Source organism: Xyrauchen texanus, chromosome 26 (assembly GCF_025860055.1).
Source record: "Xyrauchen texanus isolate HMW12.3.18 chromosome 26, RBS_HiC_50CHRs, whole genome shotgun sequence".
NCBI lineage: Eukaryota > Metazoa > Chordata > Actinopteri > Cypriniformes > Catostomidae > Xyrauchen > Xyrauchen texanus.
The window spans coordinates 34,323,141-34,339,774 of record NC_068301.1 but is presented as its reverse complement, the minus strand read 5'-3'; the positions used below and the strand labels follow the sequence as shown (position 1 = coordinate 34,339,774).

Below are 16,634 nucleotides of genomic sequence, written 5' to 3'. Positions count from 1 at the left end.
AAGATATTTCAAGCCTTTATTTGATATAATTTGGATGATTATGGCTTACAGCTTATGAAAACCCCAAATTCAGAATCTCAGAAAATTAGAATATTACATGAAATCAATAAAAAAAAGGATTTTAAATACAGAAATGTCGGCCCTCTGAAAAGTATAATCATGCATATGTACTCAGTACTTGGTTTGGGCCCCTTTTGCATTAATTACTGCCTCAATGCGGCGTGGCATGGATGCTATCAGCCTGTGGCACTGCTGAGGTGTTATGGAAGACCAAGATGCTTCAATAGCGGCCTTCAGCTCTTCTGCATTGTTTGGTCTCATGTCTCTCATCTTTCTCTTGGCAATGCCCCATAGATTCTCTATGGGGTTCAGGTCAAGCGAGTTTGCTGGCCAATCAAGCACAGTAATACCATGGTCATTGAACCAGGTTTTGGTACTTTTGGCAGTGTGGGCAGGTGCCAAGTCCTGCTGGAAAATGAAGTCAGCATCTCCATAAAGCTTGTCTGCTGAAGGAAGCATGAAGTGCTCTAAAATGTCCCGGTAGACGGCTGCGTTGACTCTGGACTTAATAAAGCACAGTGGACCAACACCAGCCGATGACATGGCTCCCCAAACCAACACAGACTGTGGAAACTTCACACTGGACTTCAAGCATCTTGGATTGTGTGCCTCTCCATTCTTCCTCCAGACTCTGGGACCTTGGTTTCCAAATGAGATGCAAAATTTGCTCTCATCAGAAAAGAGGACTTTGGACCACTGAGCAACAGACCAGTTCTTTTTTCTTTAGCCCAGGTAAGATGTTTGACATTTGAAGCCCATGTCCAGGACCCGTCTGTGTGTGGTGGCTCTTGATGCAGTAACTCCAGCCTCAGTCCACTCCTTGTGAAGCTCCCCACACATTTGAATGGCCTTTTCCTGACAATCCTCTCCAGGCTACGGTCATCCCTGCTGCTTGTGCACCTTTTTCTTCCACACTTTTCCCTTCCACTTAACTTTCTATTAATGTGCTTTGATACAGCACTTTGAGAACATCCAACTTCTTTTGCAATTACCTTTTGAGGCTTTCCCTCCTTGTGGAGGGTGTCAATGATGGTTTTCTGCACAACTGTCAGGTCAGCAGTCTTCCCCATGATTGTGAATTCAACTGAACCAGACTGAGAGACCATTTAAAGGCTCAGGAACCCTTTGCAGGTGTTTAGCTGATTAGATTGTGACACTTTGAGCCTACAATACTGAACCTTTTCACAATATTCTAATTTTCTGAGATTCTGAATTTGGGGTTTTCATAAGCTGTAAGCCATAATCATCAAAATTATATCAAATAAAGGCTTGAAATATCTTACTTTGCTTGTAATGAGTCTATATAATATATTAGTTTCACCTTTTAAGTTGAATTACTGAAATTAATGAACTTTTGCACGATATTCTAATTTTTCGAGTTTCACCTGTATATGGTTGAACTACAATAAAAGCCACTTGACTTGACTTGAGGAGGATGAGATACATGCTGTACTGTCAACCGGCTACATGTAAAACATTAACCAATGTGACATTAAAATGTGTTATCAATGACAACATGACACTTTGACACATTGGGGTCTTATTGGCCCAAAATGTATTTCTGCCCCATTTTGACAGGAAATAATTGACTGATCTACCCTGTTCATCAACTGTTTTTAAACAATCGGCCAATGTCACATATTTGGTCATTAAATCAGTGCATCTCTAATAGAAATCTACTTTTAAAAAATTATTTAAACTCACTGGTCAAGTGGGTTAGTTGGTTATTGGACAACTAATCAACCATCTTAACTAATTTGTAAAACAAACACCCACACAGAATTGAAAACACATGCTCACACTTACCGGCTGAATGCCCTCGTCTTGTCGGCGAGCCAGGCTGTGACGTGTAAGGAAGGCCCAGGCTGATAGCCGATAGTGGTTCAGCAAACAGATGATCACAACTACCATTACAGTCATCACCACAATTATGATTATTATCTGAACAAACTCCAGTTCAGCTGCAACACAAGAAAAACCGAGAGAAAATCATTAGCATTGTCCACTCATTCTCTAATGTTAAAGCTGAAGTGTGTAATATCTGTGCCACTAGCAGCTCTAAATGGAATAAAGCGCAAAAGTCTGGTTCTGAAAGTAAAAATCGCATAATTATTTTAAACGATATGTTACACTGATGAGCCAAAATATTATGACCACTCACAGGTGAAGCGAATAATGTTGATCATCTCCTAACAAGTTCACATGTCAAGGTCTGGGTAGAGTAGATGGTAAGCGAACAATCAGTCAACATGCTGAATGCAGGAGAACTGGGCAGGAGTAAAGACCTGAGCGACTTTGACAAGGGACAAATTTTTATGGCCAGATGACTGGGACAGAGCATCTCTGAAACAGCAAGGTTTGTGGGGTGGTCTCGGTCAGCCGTGGTGAGTACCAACCAACAGTGGTCCAAGGAGGGACAAACCACACACCAGCGAGAGGGTGTTGGGTGCCCAAGGCTCATTGATGCATGAGGGCAACGAAGGCTATCCCGTCTGGTCTGAACCGACAGAAGGTCTACTGTGGCACAAGTCACAGAAAATGTTAATGATGTTACGAGAGGAATGTGGCACAACAAAGTGCATCGCACCCTGCTGCATATGGGCTGAGTACCCATGATGACCTCTGTTTACCATCGAAAGCACCTACAGTACAATGGGTACACAAGCATCGGAACTGGACAATGGAGCAGTGGAAGAAGGTTGCCTGGTCCTATGAGTCCGGTTTTCTTTTACATCACGTGGACGGCTGTGTACGTGTGTGCTGTTTACCTGAGGAAGTGATGGAACCTGGAAGCACTGTGGGAAGATGACAAGCCGGTGGAGGGAGTGTGATGCTCTGGGCAATGTTCTGCTGGGAAAAACTGGGTCCTGCAATTCATGTGGACATCAATTTGACACATGCCACCTACCTAAACGTCATTGCAGACCAGGTACACCCTTCATGGCAGTGGTATTACCTGATGGCAGTGGCCTCTTTCAGCAGGATTATGCGCCCTGTCACACTGCACACATTGTTTGGGAATGGTTTGAGGAACATGATGAAGAGCTCAATGTGTTGCCCTGTGCCTCCAAATTCCCCAGATCTCAATTCGATTAAGCATCTGTGGGATGTGCTGGACCAACAAGTCCGATCCACTGAGGCTCCACCTCGCAGCTTAAAGGACTTGAAGGATCTGCTTCTAATGTCTTGGTACCAGATACCACAGGACACCTTCAGGGGTCTTGTAGAGTCCATGCGTTGGGGGGTCGGTGCTGTTTTGGTGGCACGTGGAGGACCAAGAACATATTAGGCAGGTGGTTATAATGTTTTGGCTCAACGGTGTAAAAACCTTTAAAGACAGACTTACTGTATAGTGAGCTTTGAGGTTATTAATTGATGCATCTGTTGAATCCATCAGTCTGCGTTATTTTAACTTCATTGTTTAAAGAGGTAGTATTATGGGGAGGAAATCATTCCTCAGTCTTCAAACTACTTGTATATTTTGTAATCAAATTTAAATATTCTTTCTGTACTTACAATAACTTTAAATCAATAGTTTTATATATTTCCATTGTTTTTAATTCAATTAAGTCATTTGCAATGCTTCATGGGATTATAGTTCATTCCTTCATTAAACAAGTTAAAGGTGCAAAAGTAATTTTGTCCTCATTAAAAAAGCTGAACTCCAGAAATGTATTGTAATTTTGTAACATAAGTAGGAAATCATGAGCACTTACATTAATATGAAGACTCCAGTCATATCAGTAACCTTATAAAAGCTGTTTTATTCCACATGGAGAGGGTCCACACATGGGGACTGCCATGTTAGAATCACATGACCAGCCGAATACTACTCGCTTAATCTCAGTAACCGTCCTGTTATTTTACATTTTCATTCATGCATCACGGAATTAATCACGGCTGACTGTGAATTGTGAATTTTTACCTTGGCATCAGTAACTGAAAAATATTGCGTTTGAATGATGCTGCATCTACAGCACTAGGTGTCAGTGTAAGTCTAAGATGACATGAGATCAATAACTTAGTGCACCTTTAAGTAGAGTCTGGTACCTTTGTATTTTTGTTTGATTTTAAAATCATTTTTGCTTTAAACTTTGCACTACAGGAACTAAGATGGCTGAAAAAGTGGAATGGCACTGTTGACCCTTGATTGCCAAAAAAAAAAAAAAAAAAAAAAAAATATATATATATATGTTTTAATTTTCTAAAGAAAATTGTGCTTGTCCAGTCACCAGGGCGTTGCTATGTGGTCTCTAGGGTATTATGGGTGGTTGTAAGGTGGTTACTTACTGGCCCATGTCAAAAGACCCCACAACCCAAGTCTCTATGATAGCTGGTCCCTAGATATGGCTCATATCCCTCCTTCAATGTAAATTGGGATTTTAGGATTGCAAATTTTCCACCAGAGCTGAGCTGTCCACCAGATAAAAATCGCAAGACTGATTGCTTAGAAAGTACTAGCCTACCTCTCCTCAACGAGCCACAGAATTTGAGGTAACATTAGTGTCTGAAGTACATGCAGTGTTTAATACTAAAAGTTAGGGGTTTGTACAAATCCCAAACCAAGAGTATGTGCAATAATAATAGTGATGCCTACACTTTAACCTTTAAAGGTTTGTGTGTTTTCAGGCATGATGTTAACACTACTGTGGTGAAAAGTGTCATGACAGTCACCTAAAAATAAATATAATGTTATAGCAAGTCCAACATGTTCATCATTCTGACCGCCAGAGGGCAGCAAACAGAACACATATGAGAATACTAAAGTTATGTGTGTGGAATGAAATTGAACAAAATCAGAAAATGATGTAATAGATTAATCCACAAAAATGTGATAACATGCCATTCTACATGGCTTTTGTCCACTACATCATTAAACTGATTTTTGTGAATGTTTGTGTGGCAGGGCGGAGGGTAGGGCCAGGCCATGATTCCACACACCTGGCCCCTAATTAGGCTGATGAAGCCCGAGAGGGATAAAGGTGACCGGAGACGGCAGTGCAAAAGAGTTACGTGCACCAATGTAACACAGTTCAATGGAAAGGAGGAGGCGAGAACCGGCTTGACATTATAACTAATATTTTAATGAGGAACTGAACCAAAAGACATACACACACACACAGGTGTCGGGCAGCTGCCTGTAACTCTCTCTCTGTTGCATTAGTCTAATTAGGGGCCGGGTGTGTGGAATCACAACCTGGCCTAATCATCCGCCCTGCCACAGATTGGTAAGTCAAGAAGGAAGCAAATTAAATGATGCGAATTTTAAAACATTGTTTTTACTATTTAAACAGGAGCATGCATTGGGAATTGTTTGAAAGGAATGGCTGAATGGACATGACAGTCTCCTCTTCACTTGCTATTTTGGGGTCACTTCTTCAGTGTGAAAATTGATCAGATGTGTTGCATTCTTCCAGGTGCTTGTTACACCCAGGACTGACGCCTGAACATACCTCACCCTGCCTGACATACTTTCACACACAGATGAGCGCAGTCAATACAGGCTTGTTTCCCAGTCACATGAAAACCATGCAGACATGTGCCACACATACATTCACAAAAATCTTATTAGCCCTGCTGGACACTGAGAAACTCCCATAATTCACTCTAACACATGAAGGTTTAGGTTCTAAAACTGCTGCAGAGCTGCTACATTAAAGTGAGCCCTACCGCAAAAACCATCAGGGGCTGTTTTCACAAACATTTATTTCTTACCACTAGGAGTTTTCCAAAGTGTTCCTAGCTAAGAGTTTTTACTTAAAACCTATTCACAAATCTGCTAAGAGCAAGTTTTAAAGGAAATCTTAAGATAAGAATAAGGCAGAGTTGACCTTGTTGCTATGGATTACGTCACATTGTATTTGCTTATTTATTTCCTTGATGAAGCACCCCCAGATCATCACCAATCCTCCACCAAATTTCACAGACGGTGCGAGACACTATGGCTCGAAGGCCTCTCCAGTTCTCCGTCTAACCATTAGAAGAACAGGTGGAGGATCGTTGATGATCTGGGGGTGCTTCAACAAGGCTGAAGTGAAGTCTTTGTGAAGGACGCATGAATCAATCCACGTACAAGATAATCCTGGAAAAAAATTGCTTTCTTCTGCTTTGACAATGTTCTCTAACTCTGAGGATTGTTTTTTCCAGCAGGACAATGCTCCATGCCTCACAGCCAGGTCAATCAAGGTGTGGATGGAGGACCACCGGATCAAGACCCTGTCATGGCCAGCCCAATCTCCAGACCTGAATCCCGTTGAAAACCTCTGGAATGTGATCAAGAGTAAGATGGATGGCCACAAGCCATCAAACAAAGCTGAGCTACTTTCATTTTTGCACCAGGAGTGGCATAAAGTCACCCAACAGCAATGTGAAAGACTGGTAGAGAGCATGTCAAGACACAAGAAAGCTGTGATTGAAAATCAGCGTTATTCCAACAAATATTGATTTCTGAACTCTTCTTAAGTTAAAACATTAGTATTGTGTGAATCGCTGTTTAGAATAATCCCATGGATGATTGTTGGTGCCAGATGGGCTGGTTTGAGTATTTCTGTAACTGCTGATCTCCTGGGATTTTCACACACAACAGTCTCTAGAATTTACTCAGAATGGTGACGAAAACAAAAAACATCCAGTGAGCGGCAGTTCTGTCTTGATGCGAGAGGTCAACAGATATTGGCCAGACTAGTTTGAACTGATAAAGTCTACAGTAGCTCAGATAACTGCTCTGTACAATAGTGGTGAGAAAAATATCATCTCAGAATGCTATTCTGAGATGCGGGTTGGTTCTGTTTTGGCAGCACGAGGGGGACCTTCACAATATTAGGCGGGTGTTTTTAATGTTGTGGCTGATTCATCCACACCGCACAGTTTTATTTTGATATGGCCAGGGAGCGCAGATTTGTCAAGCCTTTATCTCAGTTGTAATTGGGTTGTTTCAGTTAGTGGTAGAGTTAACTTTTTTAAAGGTCAACTCAATTGTAATTCAGTCAATACCTTTTTAAATGGTCAATGTCATAATAATATTGTAATAAATTGTTTTTAATGTGGATTGACATCAGCAGCCACTTTAGTACTCAGGACTACTTCTAAGCTGTCATGGGTTTAGGAGCTACTTTTAACATTAAAGTGCTTCATGAACTACTCTTAGATGAAAATGTGACGAGATCTAAAATTAGGAGTGACGTTAGGACGTTTTCACGTTAGGAGCTACTTTTAGCCTTAACATTTTTTCGTGAAAGCGGGCCCAGAGCTCAAACACATCTAAAGTACGTTGCAGTTGAGGGTGATCTTTTTCAAGTATACAATATGTATAATAAATGCTTACAGATTTCAAAGCTAGGGATGTGCAAAATTACATATTTTCCAAAATCGACTAGTTGTTTGGGTTGTGTGAAGTTACAAGGAGATGCTCATTTACAACGGCTCACGCTAACATCTTGTGAAAGCAAAAACAGTGCAAGTTCTCGTGTGAAAAATACAAGTTCTTACGTAAACGCGAGAGAGCTTCTCTCGTGAATGGGCAAATGAGAGCTATGGCAAAAGATTTAAATTTTTCTCTCAACATATTTTCATTCCTTCAAAAGACACTGAATATGAGCATCACTGATTTTGACACTTTTGAGGTTCTCTTAAAGCTTTAAAAGGTAGTAACTATCAATTGCCATTGTATGGGACATCCTTTAAAATTCCTCCTTTTATGTTTTGCAGACTACTTTGCATAAATAAAATGGCATGGATATTGATGGTTATTTATGTATTGTGTTAAATGTAGAAATGCAACAATAATTAAAAATTGGTTCTGAATATTGTTTATCGGACATTTAAATCTAAAAAATAATCAGTATCACATTGGCCGTAAACAAATAATATCGGAACATTTATAACAATGTGAACATTGCTCATGGCAGGTGATTTAAAGTCATGGTTTTAAATATAATTTTCAAGGTGATGAATTTGTTACAAAAGTGGTGCTTTGATGGTGAAGTGGCTTAGTGCAAAAACACCAAGGAAAAAATAAATATCAACTTACTAATCAATCTCATTAGTGGCTTTACATCACATTAGTGACTAGTCAACCATCCTGACCCATCCCTACTCAAAGCCAACTCTGAATGAGGTTTTCTGCTTTATCTGTAGCTGAGCTGTCTCAAATTTGAGTATGATGTTTCTGACCTCCCGATCATAGCCACTTTCTCTCTCCAGAAACAAGGTCGTACCCTGAATGCAGCTGGGCTGTGTAGTGGCACTGTTAAATAAGCTGCATTGGCGCTGGCTTTGTGCCACGGCTCATTTGGAGAGAGTGCTTGCAAGACAAGGCCCCATCTGTTGAGGGCTTGAAGGGGAGGACCACGGACCAGACGCAACCCAGGAGTTAACCCAGCACAGGAGATAAAATGTCCCAAATCTGCTGCCCTTAACTGGATTACGATCTGTACCGCCTCCAAGACACAAACAACTGGTGGTAAATTGTGAAGGGGGTGGGAAGAGAACATGTTGTAACTGAAACATCTCAACCTCAGAGATACTAAGGTCCTCATCTAAGCCAAGCTAGAGAACTGGGCACTCTCCTAGTACCATTCCCTCATCCAGGACTATCCACTGCAGTTGTAACAGTTTTCTCTATGCAGCCAGGCAAGCTAACCTCATCAGGTAGCCTCACCCAGTCGTCATTCAGAATGGCCACTTTTAAATAGTATTCCATGAGCCTTGTTCAACCATCCCTGTGTTAATCAGAGGACTCAGGCGTCTAAGTCAGACATGATGGCATCCTGGAAGATCTGTTAGTGTGTTATGATTACCGGCACAAACCCCAGACAGAGCAGACACAACAAACTGCCATCAGCCTGTTTGTAACAGGGCAAAAATGTAAACAGACTGTGATTATGTGGCAACAACTGCACAACAGCGAGCCTGAGAGGCAGCTGGGCTATTTCGGGTTAGCCTTATGTGGACTCCCGGAGATCAGATGGTTCAATCCTCTTATCGCTATGTATGCTGCTCCATTGTGTTGTTAGCTAAGAGGAGATATCTGCTAACACCTGTCACCAAGCCTATAACAAGCTCTTAGGTAAACTGGGTGTGCTTTGTTCAAGCGCAGGGACTAACTGTCACCTTGTTCCTAAGGTTGGAAAGCACAGGCTGCTCTTGTTCTATGGTGGCCATTCTGTTTCCAAGTAGTAGGAAATGGAGGAGGCATTACATAAGCCAAACCAAAACTTTTTCTCTCTCTCTCACTCTCTACTTTTTAAGAACGTGCTCACAAGCTGCAAAGACAACCAAGTCTGGCCTACAGATCTATATTTCATGGAGCCATTTCCTGTTTCCTCCTCTCCACAGTTTTGTTACAGAAGGAAAACAGCTGTGCGCTCATGATCTGGGAAGCAAGAAAATGAGAGGGTGGAGGAGGTGGGGGAAAGGCTGGAGAATGGGGACTGCAGTTCATTGCCAGCCATCTGTGCGCCATCTCCAAATATCTCCCCAGAACAGTACCATGCTTGTGGAGTCGAGCACAAGACGCGGGTATCATGTCATGCCAGATCTGACAGTCAAGCTCACAGTTGTATAGAAAATTACTGAAACTGTGCTTTGACTTCATAACAAAGCACACTTTACACAACACAATTCCACAGCAAACAGTTACGTGTGGGGTAAATGACTAGTTTCCAAGTGACTTCATCGGCATGGCAAGACTCACTAGTTCTCTAGCCAGATGGAGCCATCAGCTGATAGTACACCTTTAAATGTAAATATTAAAAGGCATAGGCTAAAGTTATCAGCTACCCATGTTGGCGCTCTTGACTGGTAACCAGAAAGAAATAGAGATGGACATATCCAGTGATAGTGGCCCTGTTTGATCAAGCACAAGCCATAATCTGGTTAACCATCCATACACACGTCACACCACAGACCAGACAACAAAGGCATTATGGGAACTTGAGGAGAGGCATTGCCCTCTCCTCCTGTGTTATCTGAGTTGTCCATCAGAATGCCAGACAAAAGGAAAGGGCACATGCCAGATGCCCATGTGGGCTGGAGACTTGTAAGATGGTAGGCTTTACCCAGAAACACTTAACAATGATAAGGGGAGACCGCATCTCACTGTTGCAGTGAATGCCCCTTTCTGGAACATTCCCTAGCAACATGCTATGAGTCACTTTATGAGAGGCTATGGAAGGGGCAAAGGAAGAAAGAAAGAAAGCAAGCAAGAAAAAAGGTTTCTACGCACTGTGGAATTGTCTCGTTTTTCTGTTTTTGCTGAAAACTGTGAGAAGGGGGCTTGTGAAGTTTCTCACCAGAGCAGGCCTTTTCTGGTGTGACAGGCATTTTCCATTCACGCACAAGGTGTATGAAAAAACGTAAGAGACTCAGTGCGAGAGAGAGAATGTGGGAGACAAAAGAAATGTAAAGCGAGAGAGAGAGCGAGGACAGCCTAATGAACGGAATCTCATGGAACAGCTGAGATCTGAGAGCCTACCGAAAAAGAAACTGGCCTAAAATACTGACTTGAGGCACAACATATTCAATCATATTCAACATATTCACTCTAAAAATCCAAGTAAAATGTAATGCTGCTATCTAATGCATAGCCTTTGAATGTTGGAGGGATAGCAAGTGCAGTGCAGTTTGGGAACTAGTGCGCATTTAATCGTGCCAGTGGCAGGAGCTATTCATCTGTGCCTCACTGGGAAAGTGGCACTGTCATTTAAGCAGGGCGCAAGCCACTGACCTCGCTCTCTAATCTGAGATAAAGCGCTCATATTAAAGAGACGCCCCATACGGGCACCAGACACGTCTAGACTCCCCATGCCATAACACCCACTTTTCTTTAATTATTTAACCTCTTGGTAAGACTGTACAAGATGAGCTTTGCCTAGGCCCAGACGCCACCTGCTACAGAGTCCCCCTACACCCACCCCCATCCTACAGCTCATCTCATCCCACCAGTGACACCGATCTACCACGAATATTGCCTTACACTCCTCTGCTTCTTTTCTATCCATCACCCCCCCCCCCCTCACCCCCCGTCCTCTTCCTCCTCCTCTCAATACCGCTCAGCCCAGGCAGATTGAGTCATATCCCCTTGAAACGGGACCCAGCCCAGGGTTTAGTTCTTCATCAAATAGCATTTGGTACATGATGTTCTTACTGTAATTTTGACAACATTGCAGACCTTTTCAAGAGTGTGTGCTGAAGTTAGACAATGCACACATGCTGCTTATGATATATATCTTCCTCTGAAAGCCCTCCCTTGGTACCTGGTATGCATGCGAGCGTACAAACACACTCAAACATACTCAGAGGACATGCTTCAGATTAGGGTTGCATGGTTTACTAACGAAGTATCACGATACTAAAAAATTTAAACAGTACGATATAATCTTGTTGCTAATTTCAGTACAATATTACAGTATACTGTCATTAACAAAGTGATATGAGATAAATTCAATGACAATTTGAAAATAAAAACCTCTGGATATGCCCAAGTGTGATCATTAAACAGCAAAAGGATGTAATTTAATTAGGGCTGCAACTAATGATTATTTTGATAATCGATTAATCTAACAAATATTAGAACGATTATTCGGCGATTGACCGAATTGACCATTCTCTAAATGACATTCACTGAATTAAAGGGAAAAAATACTTTTTATTAAGTTTAATTTAGTAAAGATATTTACTGCAAAAATCCTAGTGTTATCAAGTGTTTTTGTCTCGTTTTCAATTTAAAATAGTCTAAAATCCTTAAAACAAGATACATTTACTTGAGAAGCAACTTGAGAAGATAATTAAGAGGATGTAAATATAAGTGTATTTTGTATATAGGTGTATTTTCTTCACATGGTTATACTTCTGCTAGTGCAGTAAAGACAAAATATATATATACAAGATCTATTCTCTAAAAGCAAGTCTAAATATCTTAAATGCGGCTTCTCAGGTGAATGCATCTTTTTGAAAAGGATTTTTAGATATTTAAGAATATTTGTTATATTATATTCAACATTCTCAGATAACAATTTATTCTTCTGCAGTATAGCTGCTAATGAAAATGTACATTGTTTTAAAGGAGATTTAGATATTTTTTATTGGAAAACAAGCCAAATCAAATCAAAAACATATTTTGTTGCAATGTACTGTATAATGAGGTGAAGATTTCCTCTCTCACACTTCTGTTCACGTCAATCCATCTTTAACTCACAAAACAAACTCTCTCTTATTAATAAAGCTGCATGGTGCCAATTTTCTTCACAATAAGAAACACACAGTGACATGTATTATGATTCAATAAGTCATGAGTCATCATGTTACAATCTAGCTGCAGCAAGTGCACTCGAGGGATGAGCGTCCTGGCGACATAGTGTGAATCAGCCGGGTGCAGTTTCAATCTCTCCCCCTTAGGACATTCGCGCAACTCCTAGCAGAGGCGCTGACCGCACAGAGAATTGGCAGTTTTGGAGTTTGAAGTTATTTAAATGATCTGCTTCCATATTATTTGAACTTTAATAAAGCTATAATGCATTAAAACTGCATTTAAGATGTGACGCTGGGTTGTTTCCTTTAAAGAGCTACGGCTCCGATAATTTCACAACGAGAGTCCTTCTGTATTTACTTATTTGGTATTTTTGTATAATTCTCTCATACTTTGCGATCTCCATCACCTGAAGCTGTTTGGAAAGTTTAGAGTGCATCTGAACTGTGATCTGTGTAATTCTCCCTCTCCTCAGTCAGGCGCGGACTGCAGTGCTGCTCTCACACATCATCATTAGAGTTTAATGTGATCTCAGGTTACGTTAAATGACATCAAACGACTATTCGACGCTGAACATTTTTTATTGTCGACGTTGTCGTTAACGTCGACTAATTGTTTCAGCCCTAAATTTTCTTAAATAATAAGTACAGTCACATGCGCTGCACACTACAGAATGAATAAGAGGTCATATGACCCCACCCCACACACACACACACGGGCACATGCATGTAGACTAACTCACACAAACTGCTGGTGCTTAATTTTCATGCAGTGTGTTTAGAGTATAAACGGCTGTTAACACTTAAATGAACTCTTCGGGTGCAGCTCGGTGATTTCAGCTCAAGAGTGGTGACGGGAGTATACCAGCATTAATGGGAAGCTTGATATAGCTAACGTGAACGAATCATTCTTTTGAACCGGTTCTTTTAAGTGAACGAGTTGAACTAGTTCTCCAAATCGAACTGAATCGTTTGAAACAGTTTGCGTCTTGAGTCAACACTGACTCAAGTAACTCTATCTTAACCTGTCTCTAGTATGTTTCTCTCCAAATCCAAATGAGCCGATAACCGGGAGTAATATGATCCTAGAACTGGTGATATCTGCTTTTGCAAACTCTTCTTTGCAATGAACTGCTCCAACTAGTTCACAAATCGGACTAAATGCTCGGGTCACAACAGTTCTCGAGTCAACAGTGCAATGAGTCGCTCGCAGCAGTTCTCGAGTCAACAGTACAATGAGACGCTCATAACAGTTCACTCAACAGTGCACTGAACTGAGAATTGCCTCTTTCGAACATAATTCTGAGTACTGCTGATCAGTGAGCAGCTGATGAGCAAGCGTGAACTGAAGAATTGAATGAGGGGAAACGTTATAGTTATTTTACTATAGAGTATTGTGCATGCAGATTATATCTGTAGTTGTGATGAGCACGATCATGGTTTCTGTAAAAAATGGTGAGTTGATTAAGACTAGTTAAAAATTGAAAATGATATTAAGCAAATAAGGAAGGTGCATCTTCACACACACACACACACACACACACACACACACACACACACACACACACACACACATATAGTTTTCATATATATGACTTCATGCGCTATAATATTTACATATATATTTAAATTCAGATTTAATTTTAATCATTGTAATCACATTTGAAAAATCAAAATTTCTATCAATTTATATGAAGTGATGAAATTGCAAACAAGCTGTTGTCTGTTTCATAGGGGGGAGGGCTTTGTACAAGTTTTTACCAAACTCCTGGATAGACGCTACAAGAGCCTATTTGTTAAATTCCTCAATATTTACAGTGTTTGTTGAAGTTAAAATATTTCATAATGTATGATTGCCACTTATTATTTACATATTTACACATTTACTACACTTAATTTTGTTACATGATGGTTTACATACATAATTCGTAGGATTTACAAGTATAAGTTGACATTGAGTTTATATTGAGCAAGTGTTTACGGTTGGGCGCACATTAACGAGAGAGCAGTTGCATCGTTGCTTTTACCTTTTCTAAACAATATGTTATTTGAATTTATGTTTCTTTTTACTTTTTGATCAACAATTGACTGATAACAGAAAGATAAAGGAGCTGTAAACGATTTTAGCCATTCTAGAATTTCCACAAGCTGAGCTGTTGGATTTTCCAAAACACTGCACTCCAAACATACCAAATGAGCTTTATTATGACTGTCACGAGCAGAAACGGTTAGCGCCCTCAACTGACAGCTGTTTTGAACTGTTATGAGCCTCAATAATTCGCTGCAACTACAATACTATTAGAACGTTACTATATGCAAAATGACTGAAAGGAAGAAAGTGTCAGAGACCGCGGCCCGCAGACACAGAGTTTTCAGAGACCGGTGAGATATCTCAAGACACTTATTTCAGTAATATCTTTCAGGGAGTAGTAAAACATTTAGCTTACAGCACCTTTAAAGAGACATTATAAAATGAAAATATAGCATGTGGACATCATATTTGTACACATATTACCTTCAATCAAAGCAGATTTTGCTTGCATATTGTGTATTGACATATGTGAACAAATATTTATTGTTCAAGTTCTCAAATTCTACAAGCTCTTGAGTCTTACAACACTTTTTACTTTCCAACAGACATCTAACATGCACTAGTCTGTAGCCATGATGCAAAATGGAGAATGTTGTGAAAACTGTTCGTGGAAAGGTTTAAGCAAAATCGCAGTAACTTTGGCATACCACGGCTCAACTAAAGCGATGGAGGCACCGTGATCCATAACAACTCAGGACCCACTGCATCCAAATTAGTTACATTTCCTTCAGAGTGCACACATGAGACACAACATGCAGTAAAAGGATCTCGGCGCTTAAGTTCTTCTTCGCCACTACACAACTCAACCAATGATGAATGAAATCAGAGTATTTACTAGCCAGAGGCTAATAACGGAAATGTTTTAGTCGAATAGCATCAAATTTGGTTGCATATGTGAGTGATTTTCTCTCAAAGTAGAGGGCTGTTATTCAATGGTGGGGCAGTTCCTCACTGGTGGTCTCTGTCCACAAGGATGCCCTGAGAGCAGGCATGTGGGGACCTCACACTAAGGCATGCTGAGAAACCACACACTACTAAGAACAGCTAATTTCAAACCACATCCTAAGGGGACAAAATGTGACGCATTTCACGTGGATGCCACTGAGCACATCTGATTGAGCTTTGCTGGCATAACTACTCTTCAGGGTTACTTTTACAAAATACACACCACACCAAGAAGCAAAAGCTTTGTTCCAAAACCAAGTGAGTTGCCTTGGTGTTTACTAGATTCATAGGCAGAGTTCGAACCAAAATGGAGAGTAGCATCAAAATGTCTTGCGCTTAAAGTGTGATTATGATGCCTTAAAATGCTGTCTTAGTTGGCAGCTCACAAAGTTTTGGAACAGAACTAAAGAGAACAAACTTTCAAATTCCGTTTTTAGAGCCACTCACAGGAAGTGAAAATGCCTGGTTGACATGTTGCAGAGATTCTACGGGAAAAAAGCGACACAAAGATGGACATTTAGTTGGCAGTATATTTTTAACCGAACTTACGACAAAACCTCAGCTGCCAAAACCCTAAATTTTGGATTAAAATATTAAATTGGCGTAGTCACACCTATTTTAAAGTCATTATTTTCCACAATTTTGCTTATCTGCTCTGCATGAACCGAACAACATGAACAATTGGAGAGCACACTGGTTTGGTGGCTCTTACAACAGACACAGTGACACAGTGCAGATAGCTCTCAAAACATGCATGCGTCACCCTGCCAAACCCAAGACAAATTCTACTGTTCCAAAGAGATAATGGAAATGATCACAGAGGGAAACCTAAAGAGTAAACGCTGCTAAGCCTCACTCACTTTAGTCTTGGCAGGAGAACATACTCTAAACATAGTGCAGAGAGACTCAGAGAGCAACTCCAAACATCAAGTCAACATTATGATGATTATGATGGGTTCAGCATGTGTCTTCACTGACCGCTATAATTTGTAATGTGAAAGTAAGAACCCATCCTGTCTGAAAACTGGCTCACTAGATCAGGGGTGTCAAACTCAATTTCACCACGGACCACATCAGCATTATGTGTGCCCTTTAGAGGGCCAGCTGAAAATGTGGCAACAGCACCTGATTTGGTTGCACCCAGGCAATTACAAATAATACTGCATATTTTGAGAATGGCCAGACCAAAAGAACCAAAGTGTTCATATAATAAAGTGCTCAGCGAGTGTGTGTATGTGTGTGTGTGTGTGTATTAGAGCTGCACAATTAATCATTAAAAGATCACGATCTC

General features: G+C 40.7%; 1 protein-coding gene across 3 annotated transcripts in view; it reads right to left on the bottom strand.

Moving 5' to 3' along the window:
• The window catches only part of LOC127619876 (low-density lipoprotein receptor class A domain-containing protein 4-like), a 136,252-nt gene that overhangs the window by 8,209 nt on the left and 111,409 nt on the right, over positions 1-16,634 (bottom strand). For all 3 annotated transcript variants that reach the window (XM_052092894.1, XM_052092895.1, XM_052092896.1), the window contains one exon: positions 1,867-2,021. In XM_052092894.1, the coding sequence (XP_051948854.1) occupies positions 1,867-2,021 (155 nt within the window). The remainder of the gene's footprint in view (positions 1-1,866; positions 2,022-16,634) is intronic.